The following is an 18,003-nucleotide window of genomic DNA, read 5'->3' on the forward strand; positions in this document are numbered from 1 at the left end:
AGATATATGGAATGGTATTGGAAGTCACATGCCATTCTCCCTGCTGCGCCCTTAGGCATTGTAAAAGCAATTGGAACCCTCTTGGAAATCAAACCCTGGCTGGCCTCACCATGGTCAGATCGGGGATGATGCAGAGGAAAGAGATTTAAAAGATTTGATGAAGCCTCCAGAAGGACCTAGTTCTACTGGAGTGGCACAGTCTGCCATGGAGGCTGGTCTCACTGTGGCAATGCACGTGGGCATGGCTGGAAATGGGAAGGAGCTGAGGCTTACACACGATTACACTTTCATAGTGCTTCTTGGCCAGAGAGATCCCAACAGGCTTGAGACACATTCCTGACTTGCTCTCTGGAGGTCTTCCTTTGCCCATCACTCAGTTGTGGCTGAGTGGGCTGCAGCAGCTGGTTCACAGTGCACAGCAACACAAAACAGCACATTAAATGCAGAAGAATCTTGTATCCAGTTGGAACAGCTAGTAAGGTAGAATGGAGTTACCTGAGCTGAAAGTTACCCCAGCCACCAAGGCTAACAATCCAAGGTGGGATCTTAGCTGCCCGCATGTGGGCAGGATCTTGGTTTCACAACTCGCCTCAATGACAGCACCTCCAGCAACACAGCGCCCCTCGCTAGGGCCTTGGGGAATGTTGTGACTCACGGGGAAGCTCTCTGCCACAGATCATCTGGAGGCAACATATCTAGATAGCAGGACTCTTTAGCCCAGCGCCCTTTGGGGAGCTTTAGAGACCCCTGTTCTCAACTCTCCCAGAGTCGCTTGGGCCTTGCCATTGTCCACTGGCTCCAAGAAATGGACTCATTCCCTCGCCCTGTACCTAGCAATCTGCCTGCTCCTAGGGATGCAGTCGCTTGTGTGCTTCCCCTCTGGCCCATTGCTAAGGCTGAGCTGTCTGCTTTTCTGTTGGCAGTGGCTTCAGCAGCTGGGTCAGAGCTTTCTCCACTTGGGGAGCAGGTCTTTTCTGCTGTGTGTTAAATCAGGCTGAGGTTTCAGTGGCATGCTTGGAGCCTTTGCTCAGTCCAAGGAGAGAGGATTTTGCAGTCTGTTTTTGATTAACCACGCACACTCCAGCCTGCTTCTCCCTGGCTGGCTCCATCTCTGGGATGTTTACTAAGGGCCTATTGACTAAAACCAATGCTAGAGATAGAGTCTCTTGGAGGCAGAACTCTGGGCTCCCACTAGCCATCGACTGCCTGCCATGCTGATGCCATCCCTAGCTTTTTGGGGCCCGTGCTGCACATTCTCATTGCACAGCCTTGGTTGCTTGCCTGTCTCTGCTCTAGCTGATGTCCCTCTGAGAGCTATACTCTCCTCCTGTTGGAACCTGCCTCCTTTTCTCTCAGGAGGCCTCCTGTTTGCTGCACCCTTGGTTCACTGTGTGCTGACTGTTCTACCTGGCTCAGCTCTATCACTTCATAATCAGCAATGCCTCATTAACCCCTCTCCCACCCTCACCCCCTGGCTCTCCCTGCCCCTACAGAGCTTCCTAACAATCTCTCTTAAACACCCCCCACCGCCCTCATCCAGTGCCTGCACCAAATCAGTGTGTCCAGCCATTCATCGCTCCCAGTCTCTTTTGGCTTCTGTAAACCCTTGGGCCTAACTCATTCCCCTTCCACACACAGCTGCCATTGCTGTCTTGGAAGGTGCCTAGAGCACTAGAGAAGAGATGTAACCTAAAAATGCATTCACTGAAGTGTGCAGAGACCTGGCCAGGGTTCTCACAAGGCAATGGTGCTTCCATCCAGTGCAGTGTCTCCAGAAGGGCTGGCATTAAGTGGCTTTGTGTCCTGAACGTGGCCAACAAATCCAGCTCATTTTTGATTCACTGCCAGTCTGACCTTCTCCATCCTGCCTGGGGCAGCGTTGCCCATGTGCTGTGTCAGTACCCCAGGGGCAGTGTGGTATAATGTATCTGGCACTGGGCTGGGAACAGCTCTATCACTAACCTGATGTACAGGGTGGCAGGAGCCCAGGGCCACACACTGCAGAGTGGCGGCAAGGAAAGCCGGGGCCCTGTGCTAGATTCTCCTCTCCGGAGATGGTTGTAATTGGGTGGCAGATGAGAGAAAATAGCATCTTGAGTCTTTCTGGCTGCTTAAAGGTCAACTTGGACTGAAAATCCCCTGTGACTGATCTTCTTGCCGCTGGTTTCCTTTTTCAGCTGACAAGCTTGACTATTTTAACAGCCGAGGAGATAAGCGCCTGTGTGAGCCCTGGGAATCCAAGGCTGTCAGTGGAGCATGCACGCTTCCCTCTGTCTCAGGCTGTGAGCTAATGGCACCTGGCCTCCCAATGAGATCACTGAGAAAGCACGTACCCCTTTGCCCGTGTGGAAGGCAGGCCTCGCTTGGGATGCTGCTGCATTTGCAGATGTAACAGAGACTAGGCTTGCTCAGAGTCATGAGCCTGGTTGACAGTGGGGTGGCGAAGGGCTCTTTGGAAAGGGCTATTCTCTGTCCTGTCTAGGAGGAGTCCTGTTGCACAGCCATCTGGAGAGCACTTGCCCCTTAAATACAGAGCGTGCTGCCTGCAGAACTGGGAGGGAGGCAGGGCTTGGCAGGCACAGCATTTTAATCTTGAGCCAGACCTCAGTTCCTTCAAACAAGCCTGAAATCTCCCTGCCCACAGGTGCTGCTCAGCTGCTCCCTCTGTCTCCAGTCTAAGGCTATGGCTACACTTAGCACTGCACAGCGCTGCTGCGGGAGCGCTCCCGCGGCAGCACTTTGAAGCGCGAGTGTGGTCGGAGCGCCAGCGCTGGAAGAGAGCTCTCCCAGCGCTGTCCATACTCCACCTCCCTATAGGGATTAACGTACAGCGCTGGGAGCCATGCTCCCAGCTCTGGGGCTCTGATCACACTGGCGCTTTGCAGCGCCGCAACTTGCAGCGCTGGAGGGGGTGTTTTTTCACACCCTGCTGCAGCGCTGCAAATCTGCAAGTGTAGCCAAGACCTAAGAGTATGTCTACACTACGGGCACTGTAGTGGCACAGCTGCAGCACTGCCATGTAGACGCTTCCTGCATTGATGGAAGGGGTTCTTCTGTCAGTGTAGGCAATCCACCTTCCTGAGAAGCGGTACCCTAGGTTGAAGGAAGAATGCTTCTGTCTACACCGGGGGCTAGGTAGCTTAACGTCTGTGCTCAGAGGTGTGACTTTTTCACAGCGCTGAGCACCATAGCTACATCAGTGTAAATTGTAAGCATAGACTGGGGCTAAGCCTCATTCTAACCTTCTGGAAAAGAAGCAGACACAGAGGAGCCCAGGACCTTCTGGCAGCCTTTGCTGACCCTAGCACTGCCTCTGTTCAATCTGAGCACCGGATCTATTTTCTTCCACTCACTACCCGCTATTAAATTCCAGAACACTAACCTACCAGGCCTGTCTCCCATTGCCAAGAGCTGGGAGGTTAGGAGAGGTTGGTTAAGTTCCGATGCAGTTCTCCTTCACTTTGCTGGCTTTCCAGGTTGGCCTTTCATTGATTTCCTTGTCTTGGTTCTAGTTTGGTGACCTCATATTTCAAGGAAGGAAATGATCCTCTGCTTGTGTAACCAAGTCCAAGCTGGCAGTTAGTTGACATCCTCCTGCAGCCATAGGGTCTCATTGCTTTGCGACCATATCCTGACAGAAAGAGAGCAGCCTCCATACCCAATATTTCAGACATCGTGTCTTGGTTCCCCTTGGTGCAGAGATCTGCTCATGTTACACTACAGTTGCTCTTTCAATGAACTTGGGTTACTTTGCAAAATTAATCTGTTTGTCTACAGTCTGACCATTAACTCAGAGAGTGTTAGGTAGGGCCCAGGATGATCTTCTGCCCAAGCCCTGAATAACACTTGCTGTTGCGCTATTTTTTTACCCATGGTAGGGTCCTTTTATGGCCATTTTCACAGTCCACTGCCTTGTAGGTTGTCTCAGATTTGTCCCTTATTTATTCTTGGCATCCACAATGTGCTAGGTGCCTCCCAGGCCCTATGGACAGATATGTTCCCTGCCACAAAGAACTTGCAGACCTGATACTACAAGGAAGAGCTACAAGTGCTAGATGGGGGAATAGGAGGCTGGGCAGATGAGGGGTGTCAGGATACAGCCATATGGTTACTTAGTTGTTACGCACACATTTTGTTCCAAAACATATTCCACAATACTTGGGGAAAAAATTCCTCACCCCACAAAAATCTCTTTCCAGGACAAAGTGCCCCTTTAACCACTTCCCACCCCAGCCTGGCTCCCTCCCCAGCTCCTCCCACTCCCTGAAGTTCACTTTCATTCACTCCAAAACACGGTGCCTGAATTGGGCCTCTTTGGAATTTATTGGCTGGATTGTACTCGCCTATAAAAAGTTTGAGAAATTTAATTATGTAGGTTATGGACCATTTTTAAACCCACAAAACTATTTTAAGACACTATTTAAAATTCTGTGTAGTGAGAGTGAGTGAGTCAGGAAATCATGTGCAGCCAGAGCAAAGAGCTCCTTGTAAAAAGGGGGAAAAGGTAATAAATGTCCCCTCAGCTGTTATTTCAGCATCTCGTCGGGGCTTGTGTCATTCCTTCCATTTCCCTTGTCACATGCGACTGGACAGTCCAAGCAGGGGACCGGAGACATCACAGAGGTAGAGAGACGACTGATTGCAGGTGTTGTAACTGTGCTGCTTTGCTGGCACTTGTCAATGGCAGAAGCAACCAACTGGAAAATGTGGCAGGTACTCTCTGCCTGGTCTGGATGCTCTCTGCCATTTTTCTGCCCTGAGAATCTTCAGACTTGTAGCGCAGGCAGTTTGGGGGCACCTTCTCAGGTCTGAGTTGCAGGCTCCTTAACTAGAGTTGTTGTTGTATCTAGGAGCTGCCTGTTAATTGTGCTACCCGTTTGCTTGGGGGCACTGAGGCTGTTTTCAAGGTAAATTTCCCGATAAGGAGCAAGAGGCATATGCATGAGAATAGAAATGTGTGGGGAGCCCTAGGCCTGGTGGCCTGTCCTCCCTCCTGTTTCCACTTAGGCCGTATACTTACATGATGAATCACTGGCTCCAAGGTTATGATTCATTGGGGGTGAATGATGGTGGGACTGTAGCTTACACACCCGCACTTGAGACCTTTGAGATCCAATAGTAACTTATTTCATAAGGTAAAAAACATTTGTTTGTCAGTGGGAGGTTGGCCAGCCTGTTTGTGTCCAGGACGGATGGAGTAATTCCTCATTGTGCTGTATGAAATTCACACTGGGTGCACAAGTGTATCTACTGCTCCTATACATTAAAAGGCCAGCTTTGTATGGAGACCAATTCTGCAGGAGATGGCACATATAGGGCTGAGCCTGCTGCATGAATGCTCCTAGGGGTGAAGTGGGTTCTTTGCATGTCTCCTGAGTCTGACTGTTCTAAGCCCCTGTCTGTGGCATGGTCTGTGTCGTGCCTCTCTTTACATTTCTTATTCTGCGAGGTCCAGGGAAGACACTAGAATCAGAAATTGAATCAGAGAGGGAGAGTAAGGTTTGCAAGGTCACACAGTGAGTCAGGGACACAGCTGGGAACACAAGTGGACACCTGATGCCCCGTCCCCACTGCTCTACCCAGTAGATGACAAGGCTTCCCAGTGTGTAGGGACCTTCCTTCTGCTGACCCTAACCCCCAATGGCATGATAGGAGAATGATCATTGAGTTGTATGCACTCTGTTAATTTTCTTAGCCAGTCTAATCTCTGACTTGTAGATTTCACTCACCTATGGTTGCCCAACATGAGTGACATTGTTGACATATTTTACTGGGAGGTGTTGTCAACAGGCCCAGGTTCATAGCTCTGGTTTGTGCCCCCTCTGGATGAGCCTGGCATGTACAACTCTTCATGCAGGATCCTGTGCCTCTCTGAAGGTGTTAGGGGAACAGCAGGAGTTAGAGCAGGGGTCTCAAACTCAAATGACCCCGAGGGCCGCATGAGGACTAGTGCATTGGCCCGAGGGCCACATCACTGACACGCCCCCTTGCTGCCCCTGGCCCCACCCCCAATCCACCCCTTCCATGAGGCCCCGCCCCTGCCCTGTCTCTTCTCCACCTCCTCCCCTAAGCGCGCGGCTCCCCGCTCCTCCCCCCTCCCTCCTGGAAAGTGCTAAGCGCCACCAACAGCTGTTTGGTGGCTTGGTGGCGGGGCACTTAGGCGGCGGGTCCCGGAACAGAAGGGGCCCCCCACCGCCGAAGACCGGGCTGCGCTTCGGCGGCGGCGGGTCCCTCTTTTCCCCACCCCGGCCGGTCCCGCTTCCCACCCCGGCCCCGGCCGGTCCCGCTTCCCTCCCCCACCCCCCGGCCCGGCCCGGCCCCGGCGGGTCTCTCTTCCCTTCCCCACCCCCGGCCTGGCCCCGCCCCCGGCCCGCCCCCGGCGGGTCTCGCTTCCCCTCCCCCCCCCCGGCCTGGCCCTGCGGGTCTCGCTTCCCTTCCCCACCCCCGGCCTGGCCCGGCGGGTCTCGCTTCCCTTCCCCCCCCCGGTTCCGGCCCGGCCCCGGCGGGTCTCGCTTCCCTCCCCCACCCCCCGGCCTGGCCCGGCCCGGCCCCAGCGGGTCTCGCTTCCCTTCCCCACCCCCGGCCCGGCCCGGCGGGTCTCGCTCCCCCCCCCCCCCCCGGCCCGGCCCGGCCCCGGCGGGTCTCGCTTCCCTGCCGCTCGCCCCGTCCTGGCCCGTCCCGGCCCCGGCGGGTCTCGCTTCCCTTCCCCCCCCCCGGCCCGGCCCGGCGGGTCTCGCTTCCCTCCCCCCCCCACCCCCGGCCCGGCCCGGCCCGGCAGGTCTCGCTTCCCTCCCCCACCCCCGGCCGGCCCGGCGGGTCTCGCGTCCCTCCCCCACCCCCCAGCCCGGCCCCGGCCCCGGCGGCTCCCGCTTCCCCCCCCCCCTTACCCGAGCGCGTCTCCGGCGAGGCCTGAGCTTCGTCCCGCTCAGAGCCGCGTGGTGAGGGGGCGGGGCTGTGAGCTCCACGCCGAGCGCAGCGCTCAGCCCAGAGCTCCCAGCCCCGCCCCCTCCCCACGCGGCTCGGATCGGGGCGGGGCTCAGGCGCTCGGACGGAGACTCGGCGCTCTATGCGCCGAGGCTCCAGGAGAGGGGCGGAGGCGGGAGCCTCCGCTTTTCTCTTGGGGGCCCCTGCGGAGCCCGGGGCCCGGGGCAAATTGCCCCCTTTGCCCCCCCCTCTGGGCGGCCCTGGGGAGCTCCGCGGGCCGCAGGGAAGAGCTCCGCGGGCCGCATGCGACCCGCGGGCCGCATGTTTGAGACCCCTGAGTTAGAGCCTTCCATGTGACATTAGTGATAACCAGGTTCTGCTTCCGGGAAGAGATGTTGATGGGGGTGTTTGTTTGTGGGTGACGACACTGCTCCAGAGAGGTGACCGTGTGAAGAGATTGGGCTCTTCCCTTTGGGACTCAGCATCAAACTATCCTTCATGCTCCCCACAAAGGGGATCTCAAAGCACCAGCACATGCCTGCGAGTTGGTAGCCTTACAGTTACTTGGGTTTGGAAACCAATTGATAGAAGTCTGGGGGATAGCCAGATAGGCCGAGACCAAGGTCACAGAGGGTACCCACACACCATGGAGGTAGGGGCTGCTTCAGACCACCCAAAACTCATGTCACACTGGAGGCGTAGGTCAGAACTAAGCCTGGTTGGTTGTTGTGATAAGAAAAGGGGAACGTCTTTATGTTAGGATTTCTTTTGAAAAGGAAAGGCATGGCCCAGAACATGTGAATTACTGTTAAAGCTGTTTGTCATGGGGACAGTATGAGAAATGTCAACTGACTGCCCTTTATTTTACAATAAAACTTATTTAAACCCTTCTGATAATATTTCATAATCATTTAAAACCATGTAAAAATCCATCCAGACTCCAGCATGCTGCACGTAGCGCCTGGTTTGGGAAAGTTCCGGGAGGAGTCTGGATTCTCAGCAGACCATCTGGGGTGACGAAGACCGGGAAAATATTTTCAAAAGCACCTAAGTCCCATTTTCAAAAGGCAGTTTGCATTGAGGAACCTTCGTTTCATTGAAAGTCAATGGGATTTGGGCTCCTAAGCCACTTGGGCACTTTTGAAAATGTTACCTGTGGGCTTGTTGTGAAACCTCCTTCAAAGCCATGACTTTTGTCACATTCAGCCTTACTCCTAACCCTGCCCATGGCCTGCAGGTGTTAAAGGAGAATTGTTTAACCACTCAGCATGGCTGGCAGTTAGAGGACAAACCTCTGAAGGGATCAACTAACGCTTGGAAACGCTACATGGTGAAGTTGGGTCTCTGAAACAGCTGCTTTTGGGCCACTTCCATTCTCCATCCCGCTCCCCATCCTGCCCCAGGAGGCCGGCTGTGGTGGGTTAGTGTGGTACAACCCAACGTGATCCTGTGCAGTATGTTTTATGGACTCTTTGGGCCAGGCTTTTGGAAGTGTGCAGTATCCATTTAGGCCAAAAATAAGTCACCAGATCTTTAAAAGAGCCCAGTATGTTGGGTTTTGAATTCTTTGGAAAATCTAACCACAAATCTCACAATAGGAGGTGCTGAGAAGTTCTGAAAAATGTCCTTCTTTAGGCACCTAAATGGGAGCTGAGCTCTTATGAAAATCTGACCCTAATTGTGGGTGCTGAGCAGTGGGCAGTCCAGCCATGAGGTCTCTTGAAAATCTGTCCCGATCTGTGTGATGTATTTCTGATGCATTGATCACCATGAGCTGCAAGTGCCTTTAATATAGACTGTGTAGCCTAGACTGCTTTATAGATTTAACACCAAGCACTATACCATCAATGACAGAAAATAAGGGCATCTGGCCACCATTCTATAGGCCCTTCACTTGCAGAACTGCTTTTGAAGTCATTGGCAGTACATGCTCAGAGCGCTGGCAGGATCCAGTCCGTCGTATAGTGAATACATTGAAACAGCTGGTTGAGAAGCCAGTAATGGTGAGGGAGGGAAAACTAAAGTAGTAAGCAAGGGATAGAAACATCTGAAAGGGAGATTTGAAAAAGGGTGGAGTTGATAGTGCAGGAGGCAGTTCCAGATGGCAGCGGCTGCAGAGGAGAAGGCTCTCATGCCAGCAGCAGAGACACTGAGTGTAGGGATGGAGAGAAAGCCAGTGGAGTAGCAGAGGGTGTGGAAGAGGGGGCTCTGAGGTGTGTCAGGAATGTCTCCTGCTCCACTGTGGGACCACCGCTGAGCAATTCAGCAGCATGAGTGTGAGCTGAGTTCCTGGTGCACATAGCTAGTGGTGTGGAGGTAGTGACAGGGGACTTATTGACAGAGGAGTTGGCAGAAAAAGAAAAGGCAGGGTCAGGAGTACACGAAGCTCACGGGCTGGTGAGCATAAAGGAGAGACTGGAGTCAAGGAGAGAGAAAGAGAAGATGGGGTTGTGGAGTTTAGCCCTAGTCCCTAAGCTTCCAAACTGTTTGTCGCCCTAGCTCATCCAGTGATTGAAAACAGACAGGTGGAGTGTCCCCAGGGATACAAGAGGCTGAATCGGAGCCACTGTCAAGGTAAGGATGCCACTTTGATCCCTTTACTCTGCCTGATAAGGAGTCTGAGAATAATCATTCCTGTGTGTAAAATGGGTTCACTTCCTGCCCTGGGACCAGCCTACTGGGAATGTTACAGTTACAGAACCCTGAGCCTTAAAGTGTGAAAGTAACTAGCTACATTCCACTAACTATACAGAAAAATGGCATGTCCCTGACAGCTCAGGCTGTTTCATAGCAATACCAATCAAATTCCCCAGATAAGTCTTATCTCTGACCCACGAGACCCACAAGATTCTCCCAGCATGTGCGTGCATTAGTGATGTGCATCTCTAAGTTCAGCATGTACTTAGCGGTGTTAAAAACAAGTGATCTGTATATTTCCTGTAGCCTGAAGCAACTTTAACTGCAAGTTACTAGTGATTTTTTTTGTTTGTGTGGGGGGGAGAGTGAGTTTGGGTTTTTCGAGAGGAGTGGTGAAAGTGAGTTGGCTTGAAAATCTGTCTGCACCAAGTACATAAACTTTATACTCTGCCAGGCTCCTCAAAGTCTGCCTTGCTCCAGGGTGGGGCCTGTCTATGCACCTTTCAACCCCAGAGTGTCCTCTGCCCCACATCGGGGGGGTGCTGTGTCTGGGCCATTCAACCCAGGGGTCCCCTCTGCCCCATTGGGGAGTATCTTATGTGGGCCATTCACCCTGGAGTTTCCTCTGCCCCACATTGAAGGGTGTCTATGTGTGGGCCAATCACCCCAGGAGTCCACTCTGCCCCACATGGGGCTGGGGATGGCGGGGGATGCCTGTGTCTGTCCCATTCATCTGCTCCACCTGAGGAGGGTGGCTTTTCCCCTGTTCCTCATTGGGGAATATCTGACATTTTTCCAGCCGTACAGTCCATGTTTTCTGTGCAGTGATTGGGAGCTGGAGTTTCTTGGTCACATTGTCATGATTCCTGATAAGCCATGAGGTGTCCCTTAGAGGATGCTGTCTGGGCCTGCCCAGGCAAGCTCATGGCATGCAGTCCAGTGACTTGTCTCCTCTAGCAGGGACTTTCCATCTCACTGAGTTAAGTAATGAGTCACTTGAGAGCTTCCCCATGTTGTCCTAGAGGAGAATGGTCACCAGCACAGTGGCCTTGATTCCCTGTGACAATCATTGTAGGGCTAGTGTCAGGGCTCTGTGCTGACCCCCCTGTGTGGCTCCTGACATGGGGATGTGTTGGGAGAGAGAGAGATGTGGCCATGAGTGCTCTGCCTCCCTAGTGACCTTTCTGAGCCTGGCAGGAGACGCACTGTCCTGCAGATGCCTTGGTGCCTTGAGGTGCCATACACTTACATTCCCATGTCCTTGCTGTGGCCATGGGACATGTGTCTGGGAGCCCAGTGCTAATTCTGGGCCTGAGCTCAAAGGCAAAGAGAGCAATTTCGCTAATAGAATGTTGGAGAAGGATCTCATGGGTGACATGGGGTCCTTCCCAGCAGAGATGGAAGAGGAAGTGGGATGATGAATGAGAGCTGCTGGATGTTCTCCAGGCCTTTGTCTATAGGATGGAGCCTAGCTGAGAGGGAGCCAACAGGCTGAGAGATGTACTCAGGGCTGGCTCCAGGCACCAGCTTATCAAGCAGGTGCTTGGGGTGGCAACTCTGGAGTGGGGTGGCACTTTCAGGGATTCGGCAGCAATTTGGCGGAGGGTCCCTCACTCCCGCTTGGAGCGAAGGACCTCCCGCTGAATTGCCGCAGATCACGATTGCGATCGCGGCTTTTTTTTTTTTTTCCGGATGCTTGGGGCAGCAAAACCCCGGGAGCCAGACCTGGATCTACTGAGCTTTGGGTTTTATTAAAGCATCAATGAGAGATGTCAGCAGGGCCCAAGCAGGAGTTGAGGGGGCCTCAGGGAGCCCTCCTGCCACTGCTCTGTATGGCTGGCCAGGCAGCCAGCATGGGTTACTCCTGTGCCCCCACTGCAGAGAAGCAAACCAGCCAGCTCCCTTTGCAAGGATGCCTCCTTGCCTCTGCTTACTAAATACCAGAGAACAGCCTTGCAGCATCAGCACTGTTACAGAGGCCAGATAGAGAGTGGCTGGAAGTTCAAGCACCAATTGGTTTGAACTCCAGCAATCCAGCTGATCCCAGGAAATGCTGTCCCTCTGGAACTGAGTTTGGCTGTGCAGCACAAATCCTCCAGAGCTAATAGCTGGGAGCCGCAGCATCTCCAGTGGATTTGCTGATTGCCCCTGATTAATGACAACCCAGGGGCTCAGCTCCACTTCTGTTAATGAGAACAGCACAGGTACTGGAGAGGCCCCCTCCTGATGCTCCCGGCACCCAGCCATTCAGCAACAGGGACAGTGGCACCCAGCTGCTAAGCACGGGGCAGAAATTGTCATGGAAACTGGTGGCTGGTGCTGGGTAGGGGAAGAAGATGGGGATCCCTCCCCCAGCTGGGCTGCATCCTGCGGCTGTTAACTGGAAATGCACAGGGGGACTGGGCAACATGTAATCACTAGGACCCAGAAACCCCAAGCAGTCTGGTGAAGGTGTCAGTGCCAAACCCAGGACCTTGCTTCAGGACAATGTGTGTGACATGTAGGGTGACCAGACAGCAAGTGTGAAAAATTGTGTGTGTGGGGGGGGTAATAGGGTCCTATATAAGACAAAGCCCCTAGTATTGGGACATGTGGTCACCCTAGTGACATGCATGAGTCATGGAACACAGCATCTCCAACTTGGGTCTGGTTTCCTCTTCAGACACTGACCATGTCGGCCCCTCAGTAGACTCACTAGGGCCTTTGTACTATGTGCTCCCCTTTCCCTGTGCACCTGAGGTTATTACTGAGACGCACCAACAGGCATAAGAACCAGCTATGTGCAGAATGGAAGAAATGGCTGGGCTGCTTGTGATTCTGGGTTTGTGGGCTCCCCTTCCCTCAAGGCACTGTGTCATGGGTCCAGCCACACCCCTGACTGGGCGTGGGCAAGGATGGGTAGTGTACAGCTGGCAATGCTGCTTCCGTGTCACTTGGAGATTCCCATACGGTGGGACTCCTCAGCTGCCCACTTCGGGCAGCTTTACTGCACTGACAGAAACACGAGGGGGCTGGAGCAGGGGATGGAATCTAGCCCTCTGGTTTAAATTAGATGCACAAAGCTCAGTCCCGACTGCCAGTAAGAACATAAGAACAGCCATACTGAGTCAGACCAAAGGTCCATCTCGCCCAGTATCCTGGTTGCTGACAGTGGCCAAAGCCAGGTGCCCCAGAGGGAATGAACAGAACAGGTAATCATCTAGTGATCCATCCCCTGTTGCCCATTCCCAGCCTCTGGCAAACATAGGCAAGGGACATCATCCCTGCCCATCCTGGCTAATAGCCATTGATAGACCTATCCTCCATTAATTTTTCTAGTTCTTTTAAAAACCATGTTATAATCTTGGCCTTCACAACATCCTCTGGCAAGGAATTCCACAGGCTGACTGTGCGTTGTGTGAAGAAATACTTCCTTTTGTTGGTTTTGAATCTGCTGCCTATTAATTTCATTTGGTGACCCCTAGTTCTTGTGTTATGAGAAGGAGTAAATAACACTTTCTTATTAACTTTGTCCACATCAGTCAAGATTTTATAGACCTCTGTCATATCCCCCCTTAGTCATTGCTTTTCCAAACTGAAAAAGTCCCAGTCTTGTTAATCTCTCCTCATATGGAAGCCGTTCCATACCCCTAGTAATTTTTGTTGCCTTTTTCTGAACCTTTTCCAATTCCAATATATCTTTTTTGAGATGGGACAACCACATCTGCATGCAGTATTCAAGATGTAGGCATATCATGGATTTATATAGCATCAATATATTTTCTGTCTTATTCTCTATCCCTTTCTTAATGATTCCCAACATTCTGTTTGCTTTTTTGACTGCCGCTGCACATTGAGTGGATGTTTTCAAAGAACTATCTACAATGATCTTTTTTTTGAGTGGTAACAGCTAATTTAGACCCCATCATTTTACCTGTATAATTGGGGTTATGTTTTTCAGCATGCATTACTTTGCCTTTATCAACACTGAATTTCATCTACCATTTTGTTGTCCAGTCACCCGGTTTTCTGAGATCCTTTTGTAGCTCTTCGCAGTCTGCTTTAGCCTTAACTGTCTTGAGTAATTTTCTATCATCTGCAAATTTTGCCATCTCACTGTTTAGCCCTTTTTCCAGATCATTTATGAATATGTAACTTGTGCTGCTTGTTACTATAATCCCTTTTATCCCTCTGCTCATTCAGACTCCAGACAAGTCAGATCCATTCAGTGCCTCAGGCTGACAAGTTAGATGAGTGCTGCTGGTGTATGACAGAGATGAGCCCTGTAGCCTTTGTAAGGGATAGATACACTAAGCCTCAGCTCTGGATGGGGTTTGCACCATATTTGGGGTTTGGTCCCCTCTGCATCAAGCATCTGCCCTGGACAGAGATCCCCAGCTTGCTTGGAGTCTGGGCCTCTGGTTCTACATATCACGAATCTCTGTTCCTGACTCAGTAACAGGGTGCTACATAGCATGGCTCTATCCCTGCCATCTCTCTCGCCAGCAGAGGGACAGGAGTGGCAGAGGGGAGGATGAGCACAGTGGGTCAGGTGCCTGGCAATATGCATAGGTTTTCCATCATCCTGGGATGGGAAGTCATTTCTGATCACGTGAGGACAGAGGAGTAGGAAATGTCTCTTGGGTTGGACCTCTCCTGTCCCCTGGCATGCTTGGTTGTTCCTCTCTGTGGTTCTGGTTTCCATTCTGAGGAACCCTAGCTTTCCATTGGAAGAAGGCCTGCTATGCTTTGCAAGCTGCTGTGGTGAGGTATTCACCAGTGAGAGGGCTCGGTTTGGCACCTCCACCTATCTAGCCAGGGTGGTTTGTGATCTGTAGGATTTTCTCCAGGGATTTGACTGTGTCACTGTGGTATCTAGCCCTGGGAAAGCTACTCCTCATCTCCATCCTCTCCTGGAATGAAGGATCCAGGGCGCTGATTAAGATGCGTGCACCAGATGAGCACGTCCATACCTTGTATCTCCAGTCGCAAGAGCTGCATGAGCCCCCAGTTACCCCCTGTGAAATGTCCCACACCCCTGGCCCATGACCCCTCCTCCCTGAACATGGCTGAACAGGGACACCTGGGGAAGTTTCCCATTTAGAAATTATTACACCTGGCAAAGATGGGGAGGCAAACTGCTGCTGCAGACAGGTCCATTCGGGTACCATATGCTGGAGCCTAGGTTTATTCCATTTCACTATACTGCTCAATGCAGCTAATCCTCGGCTCTGCTTCAGTGTGCCATGCTCAAAGGGTGAAAAGTACCGGCTGGCATCTTCTGCGCAGTGAAGAGGATGCTGGGTCTGTCTGAAGCCTGCATTGGGGACTCTCTGCAGCAGGGGAATCTTCTCTTGCCTGCTGTGGGCCATGTGACCGGCTGGGAGGTTACTCAGTTATTAGGTCTCTATTGGATGGGAACTGTGAGGAGCTGTGGGAACAGCAAGGAAATGATGCTTGTCTGTCCTGCTGCACAGGTGGTGGTGATAACAAGTACTTAGCCAGCATTCCTGAGAGCTTCCGGCCCCCTGTCAGTAACTTATGAATGGCCCAGAGGGGAGAGGGAATTTGCCTGAGGTCACACACTGCATCACTGGCAGAGCCATGGCTCATACTTGGGAGCTGCTAGCTCTCCCGCGTGTATCCCCAGAACCAGCTGCACCAGTGACAAGCTGGAGACATGCCTTCCACTCCTCCGACTGATGCAGGGCTGTCAGTGCAAGGGCAGGTTCCCCCAGTCCTTGCTGTGCACCGGCACTCTTTGATTCCTGACGATGCATCCTTTGCAGACAGTGCCCCAGTCTGGCCATGCAGGGCATTTGATTGAAAGGAAGGAGACTTGCTCATGAGTCAAGTCCTGCCAAGCCTCAGTCTGAGAGCTTTAAAAATGACTTTGCCAGGATAGCCTTGTGAGATGCAACATCTGGTGTCCACGAGGATCCCAGAGTAGAGCAATCATTCGAGCCATCTATGCAGCTGAACCTAACAGGCCGTGCGCAGCAGATGTGGGATTACAGTCATCACAAAGGTTCCTGTGAAGCAGTTTGCAATACAAGCGTCCTACGGGACACTGGACTAGCTGAGACCAGTGTGCTGATGCTGTACAGCAAAGGTGCGATGTGGGACTTGAGGGACTTAGAGGCCTGATCCAGTAGAACAAGTAAGATGCCAGACTAACAGTACCAGTTGCCTGATCTGATAGAGCAGGAAAAGGGGCCAGTAACTTTCCCAGTCATTCCTTTCCATTAGCTTATTTTGGAGATTTTGGCTAAACAATTGAATCTGAAGGCAGCTGTAGGGAGAAACAAAGGGGATATAGCCAGGGCAGGAGGCAGGAAGCAGACTGCAGGTGAACTTGGCTAGGAGACAGGCAAGGCAGGACTCTGGGACAGAGGGGAGGAGGTTTTCGAAAAGTCTGGAATCTCCTGGCACATTATTGTACCCACCTGGGGCTCAGCTAGCAAAGGCAGGCTCCCAAATTCCTCCCTAACCCATTGCATGCTGTACAGCTTCCACATCTGGATAGCTCATGGTGACTGGACCCAGCTGGATGAATCTGGAGCATCAGCAGCAGGGAAGGAGAGAGGCGAGGCTAGTGAGACATTCTGGGTTGGCTGTTTGCTCTTGACATCCCTTTTGCAGGTTAACACGGCCCATGGGACAAGGTGTACTTAACCCTGCCTCGGTGTGGGAGGGGGACTAGATGGCCTGCTGAGGTCCCTGCCAGCCAGGTCAGGCCCCTAGAGAAAGCATCAGCTTGAGAGCACTTTGCAGAGTCAGGTGACCTGGCGATACAGGACACTGCCACTGTCCCTACCAACAACCTAGCTGGGCATCAGTGTCAGCAATGGCAGGTATAAGCCCCTCAGGGCCTGGAGCTGACTGTCCCAGGCTGTGTCCCGCGCTGTGACTGCAGAAAGAGCCAGGCCAGAGTGAGATTGTTTCATACTGTTTTGGAAATTGAACAATTGGAAATCTCAGAGGGCACAATCCATACAGTCAGTGCCTTGAGGGGCCCTGCCAGGCCCTGCCCTCGCACTGATGTAGGGTCCCCTCCCCTAAAAGCCTAGTGCTTGTTGATGGGAAAGTATGAGAGATCCCCGCAGGATTCTGCTGGGCCTGGAGTGGAATCCTGTGCCCGGGGACTGAGGGGACATTCTCAGCTGACAGCATCCAGGAGGGGAATTTCTGGAGAGGGCCAGGTAGTACAACAGTGCCTTGCCCTCACCCCTTCCGTCTGAGGCTCCTGAAGGCTGAGCACATTGGACCCATTATCAGTGGGACAGAAATGTTAGGTGAGAACATGGGAAGCCAAATGCTACCTGCAAAATTCCCCTCCCCTGTCTAGCTACAGAGAGAGACTCCCCAGCTCTCCCATGCTGCTAGGTATCAGGGCCTTTGCTAATTCTCATTTTCTACCAGTGTGGGAGTCAGCAGGTCTCCGGCCAGGGCACTGTAGGCAAACACTGATCTCAGTCACTCTAGGCTCCTGGTGCAGCCCACCCCCAGCAGCTCCTCACGCTAGACCTTCCCCAGCCTGTATGTGGGGAAACCCCATGGGAATTTACTCTGGTGACTCTTGCTGTCACCTCTCAACTGTGTTTCAGGAAGGTAAAGACTTCTGCTGTTTGCTGGTTGCATGGGGGTCAGTATCAGCCTGTGGGGTGGGGTGGGGTGGGGGGCTGGGAATGGCCTCAGAGAGAAGGTGCTGCTTGTGGGGCTGTTGGACACGGTTTGATTTGTCAATTTGCTGTTCAGTTTGCTGTTTCCTGCCCTTCTCTTTGCTTGTCCCAACCGGGCTATGGGAAGGGAGCACCGGCGATTTGGCTACATAGCAATAGGGGACATTACAGGTCCCTGCCCTGTTGAATTGCAGCCCCTTCCCTTTCCTGCTGCAGTTCCCCTGGCCATGTCTTGCTGTCGCTGACTCAAGTTAATGGGCAGGCCCAGGGCACTGTGGATGATTCTGTTCTCTGCTTCCACCCTGTAGATATCAACGAGTGCCTGATGCTTGGCCTGTGTAAAGATGCCGAATGTGTGAACACCCGCGGCAGTTTCCTCTGCACCTGCAAACCTGGGACCATGCTGGACCCATCCCGCAGTCGCTGTGTCTGTAAGTGCTCTGGAGACCAAGCCCTGCATGGCTGTCTGGAAGCAGCTATGCAGGGTCCCCAGTGACATCCCCCAAAGTTTCCTTGGAACTGTGAGCAGGAACCAACAGATCATGAGCCAGATGGAAACAAGATATCACGCATCAGTGTGCCCCTGTGTGTGCCAGTGTGTCCCTATGCCTTGAGAGTGTGTGTGGGTGGGCAGTGTGAGATCCTGTGTGCGTGCATTCATGCCCTTGCATGATGTGTGTGCATGGATGTGTACCCATTTGTCCCAGCGCTCTCCTCATACAGGGCCGCGGGGCTCAGCTCCCATGGGATTCTCACTTCCCTTTCTTGTTCACATTGGGTT

At 52.8% G+C, this 18,003-nt stretch overlaps 1 protein-coding gene across 1 annotated transcript in view; it reads left to right on the forward strand.

The window, feature by feature from the left end:
- Nucleotides 1-18,003, forward strand: part of LTBP2 (latent transforming growth factor beta binding protein 2) — a 119,369-nt gene that overhangs the window by 66,094 nt on the left and 35,272 nt on the right. The window contains exons 9-10 of the mRNA XM_045013823.1: nt 9,424-9,498; nt 17,531-17,653. Coding sequence (XP_044869758.1) covers nt 9,424-9,498; nt 17,531-17,653 — 198 coding nt within the window. The remainder of the gene's footprint in view (nt 1-9,423; nt 9,499-17,530; nt 17,654-18,003) is intronic.

Source organism: Mauremys mutica, chromosome 4, assembly GCF_020497125.1.
Source record: "Mauremys mutica isolate MM-2020 ecotype Southern chromosome 4, ASM2049712v1, whole genome shotgun sequence".
Classification (NCBI taxonomy): Eukaryota; Metazoa; Chordata; order Testudines; family Geoemydidae; genus Mauremys; species Mauremys mutica.